A 19,990-nucleotide genomic window follows, 5' to 3' on the forward strand; every position below is an offset into this window, starting at 1 on the left:
AGTTTTGCATAGGGCACTGGAATGATCCAGGAGATCAGTAATAGCCTCAAGTGCAATTGAGGGATGTTGAATAAAAATAAGAGGACAGTGGAAGCGTAAAGAAATAGAAGAATAGAAGAAAATAGAAGAAAGTTTTGAAAAAACGGTCATACATGTTTCATCTGTTGTGTAACAAAGTTAAAGTCATAGTGATTACATTATTTTCTAAATAGACACACAAAATGCAAATTATAGCCAATCAATGGTCAATAGGTCTTAACCTGCCAACAGGTCTTACCAAACAAGTATTGGCAGGGGAGCATATCTTGCATTGTTGGGAAGTCTAGTATGCATCAGCAAGAATACGTGCATGTAATGACTTGTTTACAATATGATACTATACAGTTACATCACACAATATTGTATCATTAAAATTTCAGTGTAGGAAAAAACACAAATTTACAATAAATTATTAAATTTAAGATGTATCATTTAAAATATTTTATATTTTTTGAAATGATGCAAATTTAAAAAAACATTAAATGTTTAAAGAAAGTTTTTTGGGGGGCTGAGTAATTTTTTTTGGAGGGCAGAAGGACAAATAAGTTTGGGAACCTCTGGTTTAGAGTTTTAGGGAATGTTTATCTCCAAGTTATCTCTAACAGAAATTAATCTTTATTTCTGCACCTTCTTTTTACACTTCCAATTCCAGGGGACACTGTAGGTATGAATGGTCACATTAGCTTGTGGAATAACTGTCTTATAATGTAATAATGAGTCATTAAGATAGTGGAAAAACCATTGAACCTGGAATTGGAAGACCTGGGCTTGAGACTCAGCTCTGCCATGGACTTCCCTGAATATAGTTTTCTCATCTGTAAAACAGAGATTATAAGAACCTGCGGGTGGGTTGTAAGGATCAAGTGGGAAAATGGATATAAAGGAGCTTTGTAAGTTGTAAAGTGCTATATAAATGAAAACTATCATTTAAAGACCAAGATACTTTATTCTTCTTTTGTGGTTGATTCTAGGGAAACCTCATTTCTTGTCTCAGAGGAGAATAGCTTTATTCATTACGAATAAGAGGCATAACTACACGTGTTAGTTTATTTTCCTGATGATGCTAACTTCATGATGAAAATTTAACAATTGCCAAGAAATAATCAAAGGAGATTCATCCAGGATTTGAAGTCTTCTGCACAATTTGCTTGTGGTGTACATAAAATTTGTGTTTATTAAGTTTTTGTTTTTCTTTCTAGTTAATCTCTAACCATGAGAGCTTAATAAATAAAATATTATTTTTTTAAAAAAATGCTTTGAAATTCTGTTTAGGAGTCAGCAAGATTCATCCACCAGGCCACACATTGTGAAAAGATACTAGAAGAGGCTTCACCTTGGCCATTATGTAGTATGTACCATTTTGTGGGTTTTCCTTACTATACCATGTGCAGTAGAGCCATAGCTTTGTTGAGACATAGCAAAGCTAGGGTATAAAGGGGATTCTGCCCAGACACCTATCATTAATATCATGATGAAATCTCAGCAGCATTACACAGAATACAACCTTTCTCCTAACAGAAAAATGAGTTTATTGGGGGAGGGGGGGTTTTTTAGGGGAGAGAGGATTTCCTCCAAACCTATCTATTTTTGTTCTTCCTCATTTCTTTGATTTCATTTCTACAAACCCTTTCTAAATGTAACCAAAATGCATACAATAAAGAAACAAATCTGAGACACAAAAGGCCAGAGTACATGCTTATTTACTGTACTGAAATGGTAATGTTTCTTCTCCTTCTCTGGCACCCTCCCAGGAGAGTTCACCAGTTCAAACTTTTTCACTGCTTGACAATTTTCCTTTCACAATACAGCTGCATATAAAGGGAATTTGGGTTATTTTCTTCCTTCAATGGCAGTTTCACTGGGTTCCTTCACTACTTAACTTCCTCTGTGTCTCCCTCCCCCCTACATGCACCACTGTCACTGAGGCCTGGCTAATGATTTATAGACACCATTAGAACTCTGACTGAAAGCCTGGCTTCCTGGACCCTGCAGGTATGTGCTGGCTATGTAATGGGGAATTCAAAGGCAGACTTTTGCCTTTGCTTCTGAACCCTTTCCTTTGTATCTTTCCAACAGATTCTCTTGAACCTTGAGACTGATGGGTAGTGAGGCTACTTCAGTTTTGTATCTAGCTTGATGTCACTTAATAAACTTTTATTGTCCGCTTACTAAGCAATCTTTACAAATTCTCATCAACATCCACAGCAGTATTGCTACCATTATAAGCACTTGGTGCTTCTAGTAAATATTCTGGAAGGCTTTCAGTTTTGACCATTGGAGACTCTCACTCTGCTTCCAACTGCTGTATCTTCTTTTCCTTTTCCTCCAAAACTTCTTCTAGCTGATTGATCTTCTCTGTCTGCAGTGAAACTTGTGTAGACAACTCCATAATCAGACTAAATCTTCTATCTCCTTCTTCTACGAGTGGAAGGCCTCTGCAGCACTCTTCCAGAGAGTTTTCTTCTAAAACAAACAAAAGAAGGAAAGTTGGAAGAGTTTTACTTGGATTTCCTAGAACCCAAAGATAGGGAAGAATAAAGTGCTGCATTTCTCAGTTTTTAAAAAGAAAACAGAGGAAACAGAGGTACTATGTGTCAGCAAAAAGGAAGAATCAATCACTGTTCATGCCAAGTTTTGTTGAAGAAGGGTAAGCAGTACCATACTTTTAGATCATTGCTAAAATAATAAGTGAGGATTAATCTTTGCAGACTGGGGCCTGTAAATTCATCATAACTATAGTTGAGACTAGGGATAGAATTAGCATATTAAACCTGTAAACAGTCCACCCCAAAGTTCGTCAAGGAGAGAGTAATATATGGGTTTCATAAGAGGCAAGATCAGGTAGAAAAAAGACTATCCAGTTTAAGATTCAATTCGTTTTTATTCAACTCAATTAAAATACATTTATCTTGGCCCTTTTCCAGCTAAAAGTGTTAATGAGATGCAAAATATCTCTTCTAAAAGTATCAACCCTTCTACTCTCAATAGCTCACATCTATTTAATACTTTACAAACATGATCTAATTCATTCTTCCCCTCAAACCTGTAAAATTGGCAGAGTTAGGATAATTATCTGTATTTTACAGAGAACACTGAGGTTTGTGCAAAATCAAAGAGGTATTGAGTAGCAGAGTCAGGAATTGAACCTTGGATTTCTGATAAGGTCCACCAGGGTGTTTTTAGGAATTTTCACTCTCACTTGATGCAGTAAGGAGTAATTTCATAGAGCAATTAAAGGAACTCTAAGGAAAGTTTCTTTTTCTTTTCTTTTCTTTTTTTGTGAGGCAGTTGGGGTTAAGTGACTTGCCCAAAGTTACACAGCTAGTGAGTGTTATGTGTCTGAAGCTGGATTTTAACTCAGCTCTTCCTGACTCCAGTGCCAGTGTTCTATCCATTGTGCCACTTAGCTGACCCCTAGGAAAGTTTTTCTAAGCACTACTAGCCAGAAAATGCAAATATCCATTTCTTTTTTTTAATTTATTTTATTAATTTATTTTGATTTATCAACAATCACTTCCATATGCTTTTGGGTTTAAAATTTTTCTCCCCCTTCCTCCTCACTACCCTCCCCAAGACGGCATACAATCTGATATAGGCTATACATTGACATTCCTATTAAACATATTTTCACATTAGTGAAGTTGTGAGTAAAAATTAAAACCAATAGGAGGAACCATCAGAAAGAGGAAACAAAACTCAACAGAAGAGAAAAAAAAAAGATAGTGATTCAACTTTCACAGTTATGATTACTGTCCGCATCTTTTTCTCCATCCTTTTTTCGCCCTGTTCATGCTTTTCTTTCTCCTTTCCTATAGGCAAGTTAGATTTCTATACCTAACTGATTATGTTATTCCCTTCTTGAGCCAAATCTGATAAGAGTAAGGTTCAAACAATGCTCACCCCCCTCCCTTCTTTCCCTGTGATGTAATAGGATTTTCTGTCTTTTCCTTTAAAGTAGTTTATCCTTGTCTTCCTCCTCCTCTCTCAGTACATTTTCTAAGATCAGACTAATCCACTTACTTGGATCCATTTAACCCACTTGATTAGAATTTTTTTTATCATCACATCAAAGTCAACTAATATCCACCCCCTTTATGCATACTCCTTTAACATTATATAATAACAATATAGTTCTCAAGAGTTGCAAGTGTCACCTTCCCTTGTAGGGATATAAACAGTCCACCCATATTAACAACATTTTGTATCTTTCTGTCTCATTTACCTTTTTATGTCTTTCTTGAATCTTGTACTTGATCAAATTTTTTGTTGAGCTCTGGTCTTTTTATGAGGAAGGTTTGGAAGTCCCCTATTTTGTTGAATATCCATCTCCTCCCTTGAAAAATCATGCTCATTTTTGCAGGGTAGTTGATCCTTGGCTGCAATCCAAGCTTTGCCTTATGGAATATCATGTTCCATGCCCTACAGTGTTTTAATGTAGAAGATGCAAGGTCCTGTGTAATCCTGACTGTAGTACCATGATATTTAAATTGTTTCTTTCTGGCTGCTTACAGAATCTTCTCTTTCATCTGGTAATTTTGGAATTTTGCCATTATATTCCTTGGCATTGTCAATTTGGGATCTCTTTCAGGTGGTGAGCGGTGTATTCTTTCTATGGTTATTTTACTTCTGGTTCTAGGACTTCAGGGCAGTTTTCCTTTATGATTTCCTGAAAGATACTGTCCAGGCTCTTTTTTTCATCATGATTTTCAGGTAGTCCAATGATTTTTAAATTGTCTCTCCTGGATCGATTTTCTAGGTCTGTTGTAAAACAGACTGAGGTACTTTATGTTTTCACCTATATTTTCATTTTTTTGTTTCTTTTTGACTGATTCTTGGTCTCTCATAGAGTCATTAGTTTTCATTTGTCCAATTCTAGTTTTTAACAGATTGTTTTCTTCTGTTAGTTTTTGCACTTCCTTCTTCAATTGGCCAATTGTATTTTTAAGGGATTTGTTTTCTTCAGTGCACTTTTTTTCCAATTTGCCAATTGTGTTTTTTAGGGACTTGTTTTCTTTAGTGTACTTTTTTCCTAATTGGCCAATTGTATTTTTTAAGGACTCTTCTACCTCTCTCATTAGACTTTTAAAATCCTTCTTGAGCTCTTCTAAGAAGGCTTTTTGGGCTTCAGACCAGTTCATATTCCCTTTTGATATTGCAGATGTGGGTTTGTTGACAATGTTGTCCTCTTCAGAATTTCTGTCTTGATCTTCACTCTTCTCATAATATGAATCTATGGCAAGTTTCTTTTTTACTCATGCTTTCTTTATTCCCTGGCCTTTAAAGAGATTGAGCTCTCCTGCTGGGGAATAGAGGGCACTGACCCAAGCTTCTTGTGCTGGGGGCCTAGGTCTTGGTCATTGGCTTTGTATGCTTGGGCCTCTTATGTTGGCAATTGGAGGCTGGAGGGTTTTGGCTTTACCTCATGTTAGGCTAGAATCAGCAAGGCTGGAACTTTCAGGCAATTCTAGGTTGCCTGCTTTTCCTTTCCTTTAGCTTTCTTCATCTCCTTTTAGATGAGTGCTGCAGGATGTTTAATTGCCTGGGGCCCCTTGCATTGCTGCCTCTCTCCTTTCTGCTGATGCACTGGGAGATTCCTTTTCGGTAGAGTGTGGTAGTAGGCACCTGGTGGTTTTCTGAGCTTGTTTCCACCGGTTCCCCTGTCCTCACTGAGGCACTTGGAGGTACAGGTGTTGGTGTTTGCCTTCTCTACCACCTGGGCTTCAGAATCTCCTCCTGGTTGACAGATGGAGGCTGTAGGGTTCTGACAGCTTACCTGGTGTTGGGTTGGAATCAGTAAGGCTGGGACTTTAGGAAGACTCTAGGTTGCTTTCTTCAGCTCCTTTCAGATGAATGCTGCAGGGTGCTTATCTGCTTGGGGTCCTTTGTAGTACTGCTTCCCTTATTTTTCTGAGGCACTGGGAAACCTGTTTGCTGGGCTGCTGCACTGCTGTTCCCTGTCTTTCTTCTACTTCAGCTGTTCCAGGGTTTTTTTTTTTTCTGGGGTGATATTTTCTGGGTTTTCAGAGGTTGATAGGGGAGGGTTAGAGTGACTACCTTTTTACTCTGCTATCTTGGCTCCTGGAAGAGGAAGCCCCTCAAATATCCATTTCTTAAAGACTTCTCTTACAAACTCTTAATGCATTGCATATGCCCCCTGATAGGGGTAATAACTTACTCTTTATTAATAGCGATCAAAATCCTGCTGAAAATAGGGACCAGGATTAAGGCCTATAGCAAGAAGTTGTGAGTGTAGGAATGGTCCAAAGGTGAAGATCTCTTGTCCTTACTTCACAATTTTTCATGGGGCAGGAAAGACTGGCAAAGTTGCCCACGGGTTTTACCTGGCCCAAGAGTTCAAGCATTAGAGTCACTTCTCTCATCTCCACAAAAAGCATAGATCAAGAATAAGAAAGCTAAGCCAAAGTCTCAATAGCACAGTTGTCTGGCTGCAGTTAAATGACTATTGCATGTTAAAAAACAACTACTATGACTACTGCAGTTAAAAAAAAATCACCAGTGTATAGCATTTCCTGGGAAAAAATGATTATGGAAGAGTGGTCCCCATTCTACAGATGAAGAAATTGAGGCTCAGAGAGCTTGTATAACTGTCAGTATACAAGAGGAAGCAGAGCAGTGATTTGAATCATCTTTTGAGTCTCAGTTCAGTATTCTTCCTACTAACTCACACTGCTTCTAGTGCTTATCCAAGTGCTAATAAAAATGTACGCTTAAATAATGATATCTTTAGCCACAAAAACATATTGTTCTAGGGTAATTAAGTCTTTATCTCCAGGGACAGATAAAGCCACACAGTTCTGTGGCACCTATAAAACTGCTAAATATGAGATAGGCTTATTACTGGAGTACAAATCCACTAATGATCCAAAATGTATGGGAGAGGGATGGAGTAGGAGAGGAAGAGAGGTAGGATTTGTAGTTTGTTGTGTTGTTAGCACATTTCTCTAGGGACAGTGTGATAAAAATAGAGTATATTGAATTGCATAAACAACAAAATTCCCTGGACTTTTAAAAATTAACTAGAGGGAGAATTCAAGCTTTTATAGTTAAGTCAGATAATCAGTAAGGATTTATTAAGTGCCTATAAGTGCCAGGTACTGACCCCTGGGGATACAAGGAAAGGAAAAAGACAGTGCCAGCTCTTGAGGAACTCACAGTCTAATAGGGAAGAAAACCTGCAAGCAACCATGTACAAACAAGTTATACACAGAATAAATCAGAGATAATCAGTTGAGGGAAGATACATGAAATAAGAAGGATCAGGAAAAGCTTCCCATAGAAGATGGGATTTTAGGTGGAATTTGAAGGAAATCAGGGAAGCCAGCAGGTGGAAATGAGAAGAGGGAGCATTCTAGGCCTGAGGAATGGCTAGAGAAAACTCCCAGAGTCCAGAGATACAGCGTCTTGTTAGAGGAACATCGGGAAAGCCAGAGGCACAGAGCATGTGGTGGGGAGTAAGTTTAAAGAAGGCTGGAAAGAGAGGAGGGAGCCAGGCTGTGAAAGGTACTGAATACCAGAGGGTTTTATATATGATCCTGTACATGACAGGGAACCATTGTAGTTTATAGAACAGAGGGATGGCATGGTCAGGCCTTAGCTTTAGGAAGATTAATTTGACAGCGGAAGATGGATTGGAATGGAAAGAGTCTTGAAGCAAGGAGACAAACATCAGGCTATTGCAATAGTCCAGGTGGGCCTTGCCCTAGAATGGTAAGTACCAAAGGTGAGAGAAGTTAGGAAGGTATTTTGGCAACAGATTAGCAGAGTGGATAGAACATTGGGCCTACAGTCAGGAAGACCTGAGTTCAAATCTAGCCTTAGACCTTTACTGTGTAACCTTGGACAATTCATTTAACTTCTGTTTGCCTCAGTTTCCTCATCTATAAAATGAAGATAGTAATAGCACCTTCCTCCCAGGGTTGGTGGGAGGATCAAATGAAATGATATTTGTAAAGCATTTAACACAGTGCCTGGTACACAGTAAGTGTTATATAAATGCTAGTTACTGTTGTAGTTGCTGTTGTTGTTATATAGGGAGTGACAGAGAGTGCGAGTGATCATGTCAAAGGCTGCAGAGAGGTCAAGAAGAGTAAGGAATGAGAGAAGGCCATTCGATTTGGGAATTAAGAGATCACTGGTAACCTTGGAGAGAGCAGTTTCAGTGGAATGATGAAATCAGAAGAGAAAAGAGTTAAGAAGAGAGAGGAAAAAAAGTAATCTACTATTTTCTTCTATTTAAAAAGTTTATTAGCAGATTACTACAGTGTAGGAAAAAACATGAGGGAGTGTGTTAATTTTTTTTTCAATTTTCAAAAATCCTTTGAATAGATCATAGTTTAAGTATCTTTCTTGAAAATCAACTGAACTGGAGCAGCTAGGTGGCCCAGTGGATAGAGTACTGGACCTGGATTCAGGAGGACCTGAGTTCAAATGTGACCTCAGACACATAACACTCACTAGCTGTATGATTCTGGGTAAGTCACTTAACCCCAATTGCCTCACCACCCCAAAAAAAAAACCCCAACAACAAAAAAAAGAAAGTCAACTAAACATATTTATTTATTTTAATCCTACAACTTAAAATGATTTGTAGTTCATAATTACCTGTGGCACAGAAATCAATATCTGTTTTTTCCAAAAATGATGCTCCAGGGCTAGCTTGAGGCACAGAGAGTATTGGTTTAAAAATGATAGTGTTAGGGGATTATCATTAAGACAGCAAATAAGATAAAGAAGAAAAGCCCAGCACTCTCTCACAACTCCTCCAGCCAGGATAAGAAAAGATCATCAGACTGAAAAATGATGAAGAATGCAGGGAGAAACTACAAGAAATCAATTGTCTAGTCCAGGTCCACATAAGGAGACAAGTAGAAGTTTGGGAGCCCTTGAGAATGCATCTAGCCAGAAAAGTTAAGCTAAGGGAGGGAGCACAGTTTACGGAAAGCTCATCGGACCAAGGTCAAGTCAGGGAAGTCAGGAGCCTGTAGGTATACCTTTCGGACCCAGAAACCTGTTGGACTAGGAGTCAAAGGGCAACACTGGATGACACCAGGGGGCATTCCCTGCATCAGACTGCCCAAGTGCAGACCACCCTTACAATATCTGCTCAATATGCTTCCTGGAGGAGCTTATGACATTCTTGACTATGTCTTGACTATGGCTCATTACTTAGAACCCAGATGATACAGATCAATACAAAAAGGTCCCCACTATTCCTTCCTAAAGTGCACATAGACTGGCCTTGACACAAAGTCCCGATTTGGGACTGGAAAAAAAGGAGTAAATACAAGTAAATACCAATGATAAAGAAATATTATGAAGGTACAGACACTCGAGACCCAAGCCAAGCATAAGAGTAACTCCATATCATTTAGAAACAAAGCCTCAAATACAGTAACCACAAGTAATGGATGAAATACATGGTACAAAGGTTTAAATGTGGTTATATAAAAGAAAGAGGGCTTAGCTCCCTCCCAGCAAACAATGGTTACAAAAAAGATTATCAGGAATAGCTAGTAAACTTTTTTTTAAATCAAAGTAATCATTAAAAGGACATTAGGAAGTTACTGGGGTAAACAAAAAAAAACTATTGAACTCATAAATAAAAATAGATTATTAAAAAGTAAAATAGGTATTCATTAGCCAATCTAATTCTTTTTACAAAAGGAAAAATAAATCACTAGAATAAAAAAATTAAATAAGAGAAAATAATGAAAAATAAAGGAGAAATAAAAGATATTATTAGAAATATTTTTGCCAAATTATATGCCCCACATTGACAATTTAAGTGAAATGTATGCATATCTTTTAAAAAGCAAGTGGATGAAAAGAATAAACAGAGAATTTAAATGACCCAGAATAGGAAAAAGATACTAAACAACCCATAGATGAACTCCCAAAGAAAAAACCCTAAGATTAGATAAATTAGCCAATTAATTCAATCAAAGCTTTCAAAGAATACTTAATTCCATATTACATAAACTATTTGCAAAAATTGGAAAAGAAGGAGTAGTAGCATAATACTTCTATAATACAGATATGGTTTTGCTATTTAAACAAGGGAGAAATAAATAAGAAAAAGACAAACTATAGGTCAGTATCCCTACTGAAGAATAATGCAGATTGAGATGGGGGCGGAGCCAAGATGGAGGAGTGAAAGCAGTGACTTGCTGGAGCTCTCCTCCAAACCTCTCCAAATACTCATAAAAAATGGCTCTAAACAAATTCTGAAGCAGCAGAACCCACAAAAAGACAGAGTGAAACAAATTTCCACCCCTAAACAACCTGGATGATAGATCAGAAAGGTGTATCGTGCCGGGCTGGGAGCTCAGCGCAGAGCGGCATGGGCGTGCAGGCTACAGCGAACCTGGAGCAGGCCTCAGAGGACTGAATCTCAGGCAGCTGTGGAGGTTTCTAGACTTCTCAATCCACCAATGCCAAAGACAACTTAGAAGGTCAGTGGAAAAAGTCTGTTTCTGTCGGTGCTCAGAGAGGAAGGCAGGGTTTCAGCTCCATTCCCCAAGAGTGTGATCTTGGGGGGGCGGGGCCACTGCTTCCCGAGCTTCCAGCCCACAGACTGAGGATGAATCTAGTGGCTGATCAGAGAGGGATTGCAGGGATCTCTTTGCCAGTGCTGAGGCAGGAATCTCTTGCTTTGCCCGTGCTGGGATCTGGGTCACAGTTCTGGGTGGTGGTGCTGGGGTGAGGAGGAATACTGGCATGGTGGAGCTTGTAGCGGCCGTGGAGAGGAACCCCTCCTCACAGTTACAGGACAGAAATGAATACTTGTGGTCACAGGCCAGGAAAGGAGTAAACACCTCCACCCTTATCATACCACTTGGAAGAACTGAAAATTTACAGGTCCCTACAAGTATCTCTGAAAACAGCTGTACAAACCCCCTGAAGCTTGGGACAGTACATTCTCCACATTGGAAGCAGACTCTTACTTTAACAAAGAGTTTAAAACTCAAATAATTGGCCAGGATCATGAGCAAGCAGCGCAAAAAGAGTCAGACTATATTATCTTACTTTGGTGAAAAAGAAGATCAAAATATACCACCAGAAGAAGACAACAAAGTCAAAGCTCCTACATCCAAAGCCTACAAGAAAAATATGAATCAGTCCCAGGCCTTGGAAGAGCTCAAAAGGGATTTTGAGAAGCAAGTAAGGGAAGTAGAGGAAAAACTGGGAAGAGAAATGGGAGTGATGCAAAAAAATCATGAAAAACAAGTCAACAGCTTGCTAAAGGAGACCCAAAAAATACTGAAAATAACACCTTAAAAAATAGCCTAACCCAAATGGCAAAAGAGGTCCAAAAAGCCAATGAGGAGAAAATGCCCTAAAAAGAAAAATTGGCCAAATGGAAAAGGAAGTCCAAAAGATTACTGAAGAAAATACTTCCTTAAAAATTAGAATAGAGCAATTGGAAGATAGTGACTTTATGAGAAATCAAGACACTGTAAACAAATCCAAAAGAATGAAAAATTAGAAAACAATGTGAAATATCTCATTGGAAAAAAACTGACCTGGAAAATAGATCCAGGAGAGAGAATTTAAAAATTATTGGACTATCTGAAAGCCATGATAAACAAAAAAAGAGCCTAGACATCATCTTTCAAGAAATTATCAAGGAAAACTGCCCTGATATAGTAGAACCAGAGGGCAAAATATAAATTGACAGAATCCACAGATCTCCTCCTGAAAGAGATCCCCAAAGGAAAACTCCTAGGAATATTAGCCAAATTCCAGAGTTCCCAGGTCAAGGAGAAAATATTACAAGCTGCCAGAAGGAAACATTCAAGTACTGTGGAAACACAATCAGGATAACACAAGATTTAGCAGCTTCTACATTAAAGGACGCAGGGCATGGAATATAATATTCCAGAGGGCAGAGGAGATAGGATTACAACCAAGAATCACCTACCCAGCAAAACTGAGTATAATCCTTCAGGGGAAAAAATGGTCATTCAGTGAAATAGAGGACTTTCAAGCATTCCTGATGAAAAGACCAGAGCTGAATAGAAAATTTGACTTTCAAATACAGGACTCAAGTGGAACATGAAGAGGTAAACAGGAAAGAGAAATCATAAGAGACTTATTAAGATTGAACTGTTTACATTCCTGCATGGAAAGATGATATTTATAACTCATGAGACCTTTGTCAGTATTAGGGTAGTTGGAGGAAAAAAAAATATATGTATGTATATGTAGATAGATAGATAGATAGAAGGCACAGGGTGAGTTGAAGATTAAGGGGTCATATCTGGAGAATAAAATTGGGATGAGAGAGGATATACTGGAGAAGAAGAAAGGGAGAGGTAGAATGGGGTAAATTATCTCACAAAAAAAACAAAGAAAAGTCTCTTACAGTGGAGGGGAAACAGGGGAAGGTGAGAGGGAATGAGTGAATCTTATTCTCATAGGATTTGGCTTAAGGAGGAATAACATACACATTCAATTGGGTATGGAAATCTGTCTTACCCTACAGGAAAATAGGGGGAGAAGGGACAAGAGAGCAGGGGGATGATAGAGAGGAGGGCAGATTGGGAAAGGGTAATCAGAAGTAAATACTTCTGAGGAGGACAGGGTCAAAAAAGAATAGAATAAATGGGAGGGCAGGATAGGATTAAGGGAAATAGAGTTAGTTTTTCACAACATGTCTACTATGGAGTGTTTTGCATAACTGCACATGTACAACCTATATTGAGTTGCTTGCCTTTTCAATGAGGGTGGGTGGGAGGGAGGAAGGAGAAAATTTGAAACCTAAAGTTTTAAAAACATATGTTTAAAAAAATGTTTTCACATGCTACTGGGAAATAAATACAGGAAATGGGGTACAGAAGTCTATCCTGCCCTACAGGAAAATAAAGGGAAGGGGATAAGAGAAGGGAGAGATAGAAGAGAGGACAGACTAGGGAAGGGATATTCAGAATGCATGCCATCTTGGGGGGAGGGGGAGATGGGGTGAAAATTTGGAACTCAAAAACTTGTGGAAGGGAATGTTGAAAACTAAAAATAAATTTATATTAAAAAATAAATTAAAAAAAAGGATAACACAAGATTTAGCAGCTTCTACATTAAAGGACCGCAGGACATGGAATATAATATTCCAGAGGGCAAAGGAGATAGGATTACAACCAAGAATCACCTACCCAGAAAAACTGAGTATAATCCTTCAGGGGAAAAAATGGTCATTCAGTGAAATAGAGGACTTTCAAGCATTCCTGATGAAAAGACCAGAGCTGAATAGAAAATTTGACTTTCAAATACAGGACTCAAGTGGAACATGAAGAGGTAAACAGGAAAGAGAAATCATAAGAGACTTATTAAGATTGAACTGTTCACATTCCTCCATGGAAAGATAATATTTATAACTCATGAGACCTTTGTCAGCATTAGGGTAGTTGGAGGAAAAAAATTATATGTATGGATAGATAGATAGATAGATAGATAGATAGATAGATAGATAGATAGATAGAAGGCACAGGGTGAGTTGAAGATTAAGGGGTCATATCTGGAGAACAAAATTAAGGGATGAGGGAGGATTATACTCAGAGAAGAAGAAAGGGAGAGGTAGAATAGGATAAATTATCTAACAAAAAAAAACAGAAAAGAAAAGTCTCTTACAGTAGAGGGGAAGCAGGGGAAGGTGGGAGGGAATGAGTGAATCTTATTCTCATAGGATTTGGCTTAAGGAGGGAATAACATACACATTCAATTGGGTATGGAAATTTGTCTTACCCTACAAGAAAATAGGGGGAGAAGTGGACAAGAGAGCAGGGGGATGATAGAGAGGAGGGCAGATTGGAAAAGGGTGTAATCAGAAGTAAATACTTCTGAGGAGGAACAGGGTCAAAAGAAAGAATAGAATAAATGGGAGGGCAGAATAGGATTAAGGGAAATAGAGTTAGTTTTTCACAACATGTCTACTATGGAAGTGTTTTGCATAACCGCACATGTATAACCTATATTGAGTTGTTTGCCTTTTCAGTGAGGGTGGGTGGGGAGGGAGGAAGACAGAAAATCTGAACCCTAAAGTTTTAAAAACATATGTTTAAAAAAAATGTTTTCACATGCTACTGGGAAATAAGAAATACAGGAGATGGGGTACAGAAGTCTATCCTGCCCTACAGGAAAACCGAAGGGGAAGGGGATAAGAAAAAGGGGGAGAAATAGAAGAGAGGACAGACTAGGGGGAGGGATATTCAGAATGCATACCATCTTGGGGTGGGGGGAGGGTGAGATGGGGTGAAAATTTGGAACTCAAAAACTTGTGGAAATGAATGTTGAAAACTACAAATAAATAAATTTATATTAAAAAAAGGAATAATGCAAAAATTTGAAATGAAATATTATCAAAGAGGCTTCAGTAACGCACAAAAAATTATACATTATAACCAAATGGGATTTATACAAGGAATTCAGGGCTGGTTTAATAGTAGGGAAAGCATGAATATAATAGACCATATTAATAAGAAAGCAATCAAAATTACATAATTATATCAATAGATGCAGGAAAACCTTTTCACAAATTCAACACCTATTCCTATTAAAAACACTAATAAGCATAAGAATAAATTGCCTTTTCTTTAATATGGTAAATTTGTTGTTCAGTCATTTTCAGTCATGTGAACTCTTCATGACCCCATTTAGGGTTTTCTTGGCAAAGATACCACAGTGGTTTCTTATTTCCTTCTCTCGCTCATTTTATAGACGAGGCAACTGAGGCAAACAGGGTGGAGTGACTTACCCAGGGTCACACAGCTAGTAAGTGTTGGAGGCCAGATTTCAACTCAGGAAGTTGAGTCTTTCTGACTCCAGGCTGGGCACTCTATCTACCATGCTACCTAGCTGCCCTAATATGGCAAGTAGCATCTACCTAATATCAAAGAGCCAGCATTATATATATTGGAGACTTGAAGCCTTTCCAGTAAGATGAAGGGTAAGCAAGGATGTTTACTAGTGTTAGAAGTAGTAACTATAGTAATAAGACGAGAAAAAGAAATTGAGGGAATAAATATAGTGAAAGAGGAAACAGAATTGCCACTTTTGCAAATGCTGGAATAACTGGATATCAATCTGGAATAAATTGGGTTTAGACCAAGATCTTATGCTATGTAACATAATAATGTCCAAATGGATGCACAGAAGAGAACTCAAGGGGGTTCAGAAGCAAATATACAATCAGGATAGCTTTGAAAGTAACATGTTGAAATTATTATACACTTAAAAAAAGAAAGTAAGCTGCATGTAACTGAGATTAACATTTTCATGTATAATCCTCTTTTGATGTTCTACTTTACAAATGAAAATGTTCTCTTTTTTGGTGTATGTTAAATTAGAAATAAAAATAATTTTTAAATGGTGGTTTTTTTTGAGTAGTATTATAAGAACAATTTGTAAACAAATTTGGCATGGTACATAATCCTTTTTTTTAACCCATTGTGATCCTGCTGTTAAAAAATGTACTGTCCTTGATGGGAATTTTGAACAAATATCTGTAGACTGAGCTCTTTACAACATATCAATGAGGAGCAGTCTCAAAATAGGGGCAGCAGCATCAATGCAGGGATCTTGGGTTGAGAAAGAACATTGAAGAAGAACAGGACAGAACATTTATTTTTTTTCCAAATAAAACTGTCTATTTTTAACCATAGCAGTAGTACTGTGTGAGAAAGCACTATCCCAAGTTCAAACTAAAATTGCAAAGCTAAAGGTATGATGATGTTAGAGAAATAACCTAACTGAACACAGAGAGACTGATATAATAACATTTAGACATCTCAAGGGAAATGAGGAGCAGGCCCAGAGAGAGAGGGAGGCTGTGTGTTTGTGAGAGGGAGGGAGGAAGGGGGAGAGAGGGAGGAAAGAAGAGGGAAGGGAAGGGAAAGAGAGAGAGAGAGAGAGAGAGAGAGAGAGAGTGAGGGAGAGAGAGAGAGAGAGAGAGAGAGAGAAGAGAGAAAGAGAGAGGAGAGAGAGAGAGGAGAGAGAGAGAGAGAGAGAGAGAGACGAGAGAGAGAGAGAGGAGAGAGAGAGAGAGAGAGAGAGAGGAGAGAGAGAGAGAGAGAGAGGACAGCACGAAGCTGATCTTCCGCATGCTTAAGATTTATTCTCCAGTCCCACACCCACAAGGGACATAGCCAAGATGAGTGTTTGAGGAAGTAGAAAATAGGTGACCTGTGGATGAAATGGATCTTTCAGTATCTCTGCCCAATATGAAATAGTAACAGGAAACTAAAAACTAAACAAAACAAATCCCAAAATACTCATCACTCTTTCTGGATGTTCTGGAAGTAATTTAGCCAAGTTAGGACAGACAAAATGCTGTAGAGATCTGGTCAATTCAGAAGGAAAAAACAAAAACAAAAACAAGAGGACCTTTTCTCTTAGTGACATTTACTGGATGGTTGCTTTGTTCAGAACATTATAGAGAGATAGAAACAGAAAAGTAGATATGGTCTTCCATGTGAGGCGGTTTCAGAAAGAGGTTTGCCTCGTGTCTAAATTAGGCTGCAAAATCTGGGGATTGTGCATCATAGAGTTGTAGAAGCTTACAATTGGGAGAGACCTCAAGCAACATTTCTCTTTTTTTTTCCACATAAATCCAATTTATTCAGAAGCCAAAAGACATTACCCATACCATTTACCATTTTTACACACCTCAATGTCCTGTGGTAAGGGACAAGTGACAAAGCAGCAGCTGTGGGTACACTGAAGTCACAACCTTGCACACAGGTGGCCTATGGCATAGGGTTGTCTTCTCATTGTACTGAAGCATCAATGGGATTCAGCAGTTCCCTGAAAGTCTGAGCAGCCTTTTTTGTTGTTGTTGTTGTTGTTGTGGAAAAACTAAGTACATTTCCCTTAATCCCATCCTGCCCCCTATTTATTCTATTTTCTCTTTTGACCCTGTCCCTCCTCAGAAGTGTTTGCTTCTGATTATCCCCTCCCCTACTCTGCCCTCCCTTCTATCATCCCCTAGCTCTCTTATCCCCTTCCCCCCTATTTTCCTGTAGGGTAAGATAGATTTCCATACCCAATTGAGTGTATATGTTATTCTCTTCTTAAGCCAAATCCTATAAGAATAAGATTCACTCATTCCCTCTTACCTTCCCATTTCCCCACCACTGTAAAAGCCTTTTCTTATCTGTTTTATATGAGATAATTTACCCCATTCTACCTCTCCCTTTCTCCTTCTCTCTGTATAATCCTCTCTCATCCCTTAATTTTATTCTCCAGATATCACCCTGTGATATCTTCAACTCACCTTGTGCCCTCTAACTATCTATCTATCTATCTATCTATCTATCTATCTATCTATCTACATAAATATAATTTTTTTTCCCTCCAACTACTCTAATACTGACAAAGGACTCATGAGTTACAAATATCATCTTTCCATGAAGGAATGTAAACAGTTCAACCATAATAAGTCTCTTGTGATTTCTTTTTCCTGTTTCCCTCTTCATGTTTCTCTTGAGTCTTGTATCTGAAAGTCAAAATTTCTATTCAGCTCTGGTCTTTTAATCAAGAATGTTTGAAAGTCCTCTATTTCACTGAATATCCATTTTTTCCCCTGGTGGATTGTGCTTAGTTTTGCTGGGTAGGTGATTCTTGGTTGTAATCCTATCTCCTTTGCCCTCTGGAATATTATATTCCAAGCCCTGTAATTGCTTAATGTAGAAGCTTCAAGCAACATTTCTAAAGCACTTTTAAAGTTCATAAAATGCTTTCCTCACAAAGTCCTGGGAGGCTTTTATACTGCAAGTGTTATTTTCTTGAATTTGCAGACAAGGAACCTAATGCTCCATAAAGTGACTTGTTTCTAGGCAAGATGCTACTCTAGATCTCCTGATTCAAAGCCCAGTACCTTTTCTATTATCCCACACTACCTCACAGATGATCTAACCAGTTGCTTGAAAGCCAGCTTGAATTGGCTCACAAGGCCACTGTTAGATTTTTGGTGTAAGCATTGACACCATAGAAATTGGCAAACTACAAATCAGGGTTTTATTTATTATTTTGTAGGTTATTAAACTTAAGAAAGTGTTGGAGAAAATGTGAAAAATGCAAATTAAACTTAAAAGTGTATTGTATAGACATTTCCCCCTTTGGAGTACTGATTGTTAAATACTTATCAGCACACCACTGAATCCATGTCTCCTGACATGAAGACCAGCTACACACACACACACACACACACACACATTATTTCCACCATACTACACTACCTCATGGATGATCTAATCTAACACTTAACTGAGGTTAAGTAATGGTAAGGCAGGTTATTCAGCACAGCTGAAGCTGAAAACTCAAAGTTGAAATAAAAGTCCTATAGTCTGGGAAGCTGGTTCCTACAGAATGTAGGAAGTGAACATGCAGAGTTCCACATCATTACACCAGCATCCCAGTTGGAATATTTACTGGCTGGTTTTACAAACCTTTTAATCAACTTAATTCTGCCTATTCAGTCTCTGGCCTTCTTACCCCTTAATAGGGGATATCTCCTGACTTTTGCTTCCTCTGCCCCTGATCAAATTTACTCTCTTAGACAAAAACAAAACAACTGGGACAACAACACTTTCCCTCCTATGATATCCTCACACATTCTTATCCCTAATCAATTTGACCCAAACCTTCTCTGTATCCATTCTTACTTATCTCTTTATCAGCCTCTTCTACCATACCTACACTATATTGTGAACCTATTTCCATATGTTCTCTGCCTTTTCTGTAAATGACTTTTCCATGTTCTGTCCTCTATTGAAATGTGGCTTCTCCTGATAATGCCACTTACCTTGAAACATTCTACAATGGAGGCCAATCAATGGTAATTATAGTTTGGGACTTGAGGTCTGAGGTGTCAACATTATACCCAGGTATAAGATAGATCAATGAAAATTAGGACTAAAGCTTGGAAAAGAGAACATTCTTCAATTACCATTTCTAAATAACCTATACCATCTCTATCCATACCTAGCTAACCCAATAATGATACAACAGAAAGGATATCATATTTAAGAGTCGAATCAAGGACTCAGCTTCAGATCTAGACTCAGATATTCATCATTGTAATATTCATCATTGTGACTTTGGAGGAAGTAATTCATCATCTGTAAAATTAGGTTGTTGGACTAGATAGCCTATCAGGCCCCTTCTAGTTCTATGATCTTTGATGCTATGTTCTTTACTATTCAATGATTTCAGCATCTGGATCAAATTCCTCTCTAATCTGTGGTCTTCCATGGTGACTAATATCTGTTGAAAATCCTGCCAACATCATAGTCTCAGAATTCCTCAGTTTCAATGAAATTTTTTGTACTCCATTTCAATTTGGATCACCTCAGAGTTCATCACGTCTTAGAATTGCTCTACCTCCAAAATTTTGAACTTAGACATTCTCCTCCCTAAAGACAATCTCCTTTGCCTCTCTCTTCCACGACCTCAGGGGAGGCCAGAGCTGGAAATGAATGAACTCATTCTTTCCTCTCTTTGCCACTTTCAGTTTCTCAAACCCTTCCTATTTCTCAGACTATAACTTTCTTAAATATTATATGGCATAATGAAAAGAGCACTGGATGTGAGGTCAAAAGATCTGAGTTTGAAGTCCAACTCTGCTATTTACTAGTTTGAGCTCCAAATTGGCCACTTTCTAGTTGTGGGTCAAGTATGCACTGTTTGGGGGCAGCTTTGGGGCAGTATTTCCCAAATGGCTACGTTAGTGAAATGCTCTTCAGACTGAGACAAAAGCTGATGAGTACCACATGCCTCATTAAGGACTTATATTGAAAGAACTGACTTTCAGGGTACTTTCGACACTGGACACTAGAGCATGTGTTGCCAAGCTTTAATTAAGAACTGAGAATGAAAAAAAGGTTTCTGTTGTCCATACCTCCTCTGGCATGAGAGTCCTCATCCCTTTTCTTACCTACAT

The 19,990-nt window shown here is 38.2% G+C and overlaps 1 protein-coding gene across 1 annotated transcript in view; it reads right to left on the bottom strand.

The window, feature by feature from the left end:
* Positions 1-818: 818 nt before the first annotated feature.
* The window catches only part of CCDC192 (coiled-coil domain containing 192), a 330,167-nt gene continuing 310,995 nt past the window's right edge, over positions 819-19,990 (bottom strand). Inside the window, exon 7 of the mRNA XM_078152959.1 lies at positions 819-2,502. Within this exon, the coding sequence (XP_078009085.1) occupies positions 2,324-2,502 (179 nt within the window). The 3' untranslated portion in view covers positions 819-2,323. The remainder of the gene's footprint in view (positions 2,503-19,990) is intronic.

Source organism: Phascolarctos cinereus, unplaced genomic scaffold, assembly GCF_003287225.1.
Source record: "Phascolarctos cinereus isolate Bilbo 61053 unplaced genomic scaffold, phaCin_HiC Scaffold_4;HRSCAF=312, whole genome shotgun sequence".
Lineage (NCBI taxonomy): Eukaryota > Metazoa > Chordata > Mammalia > Diprotodontia > Phascolarctidae > Phascolarctos > Phascolarctos cinereus.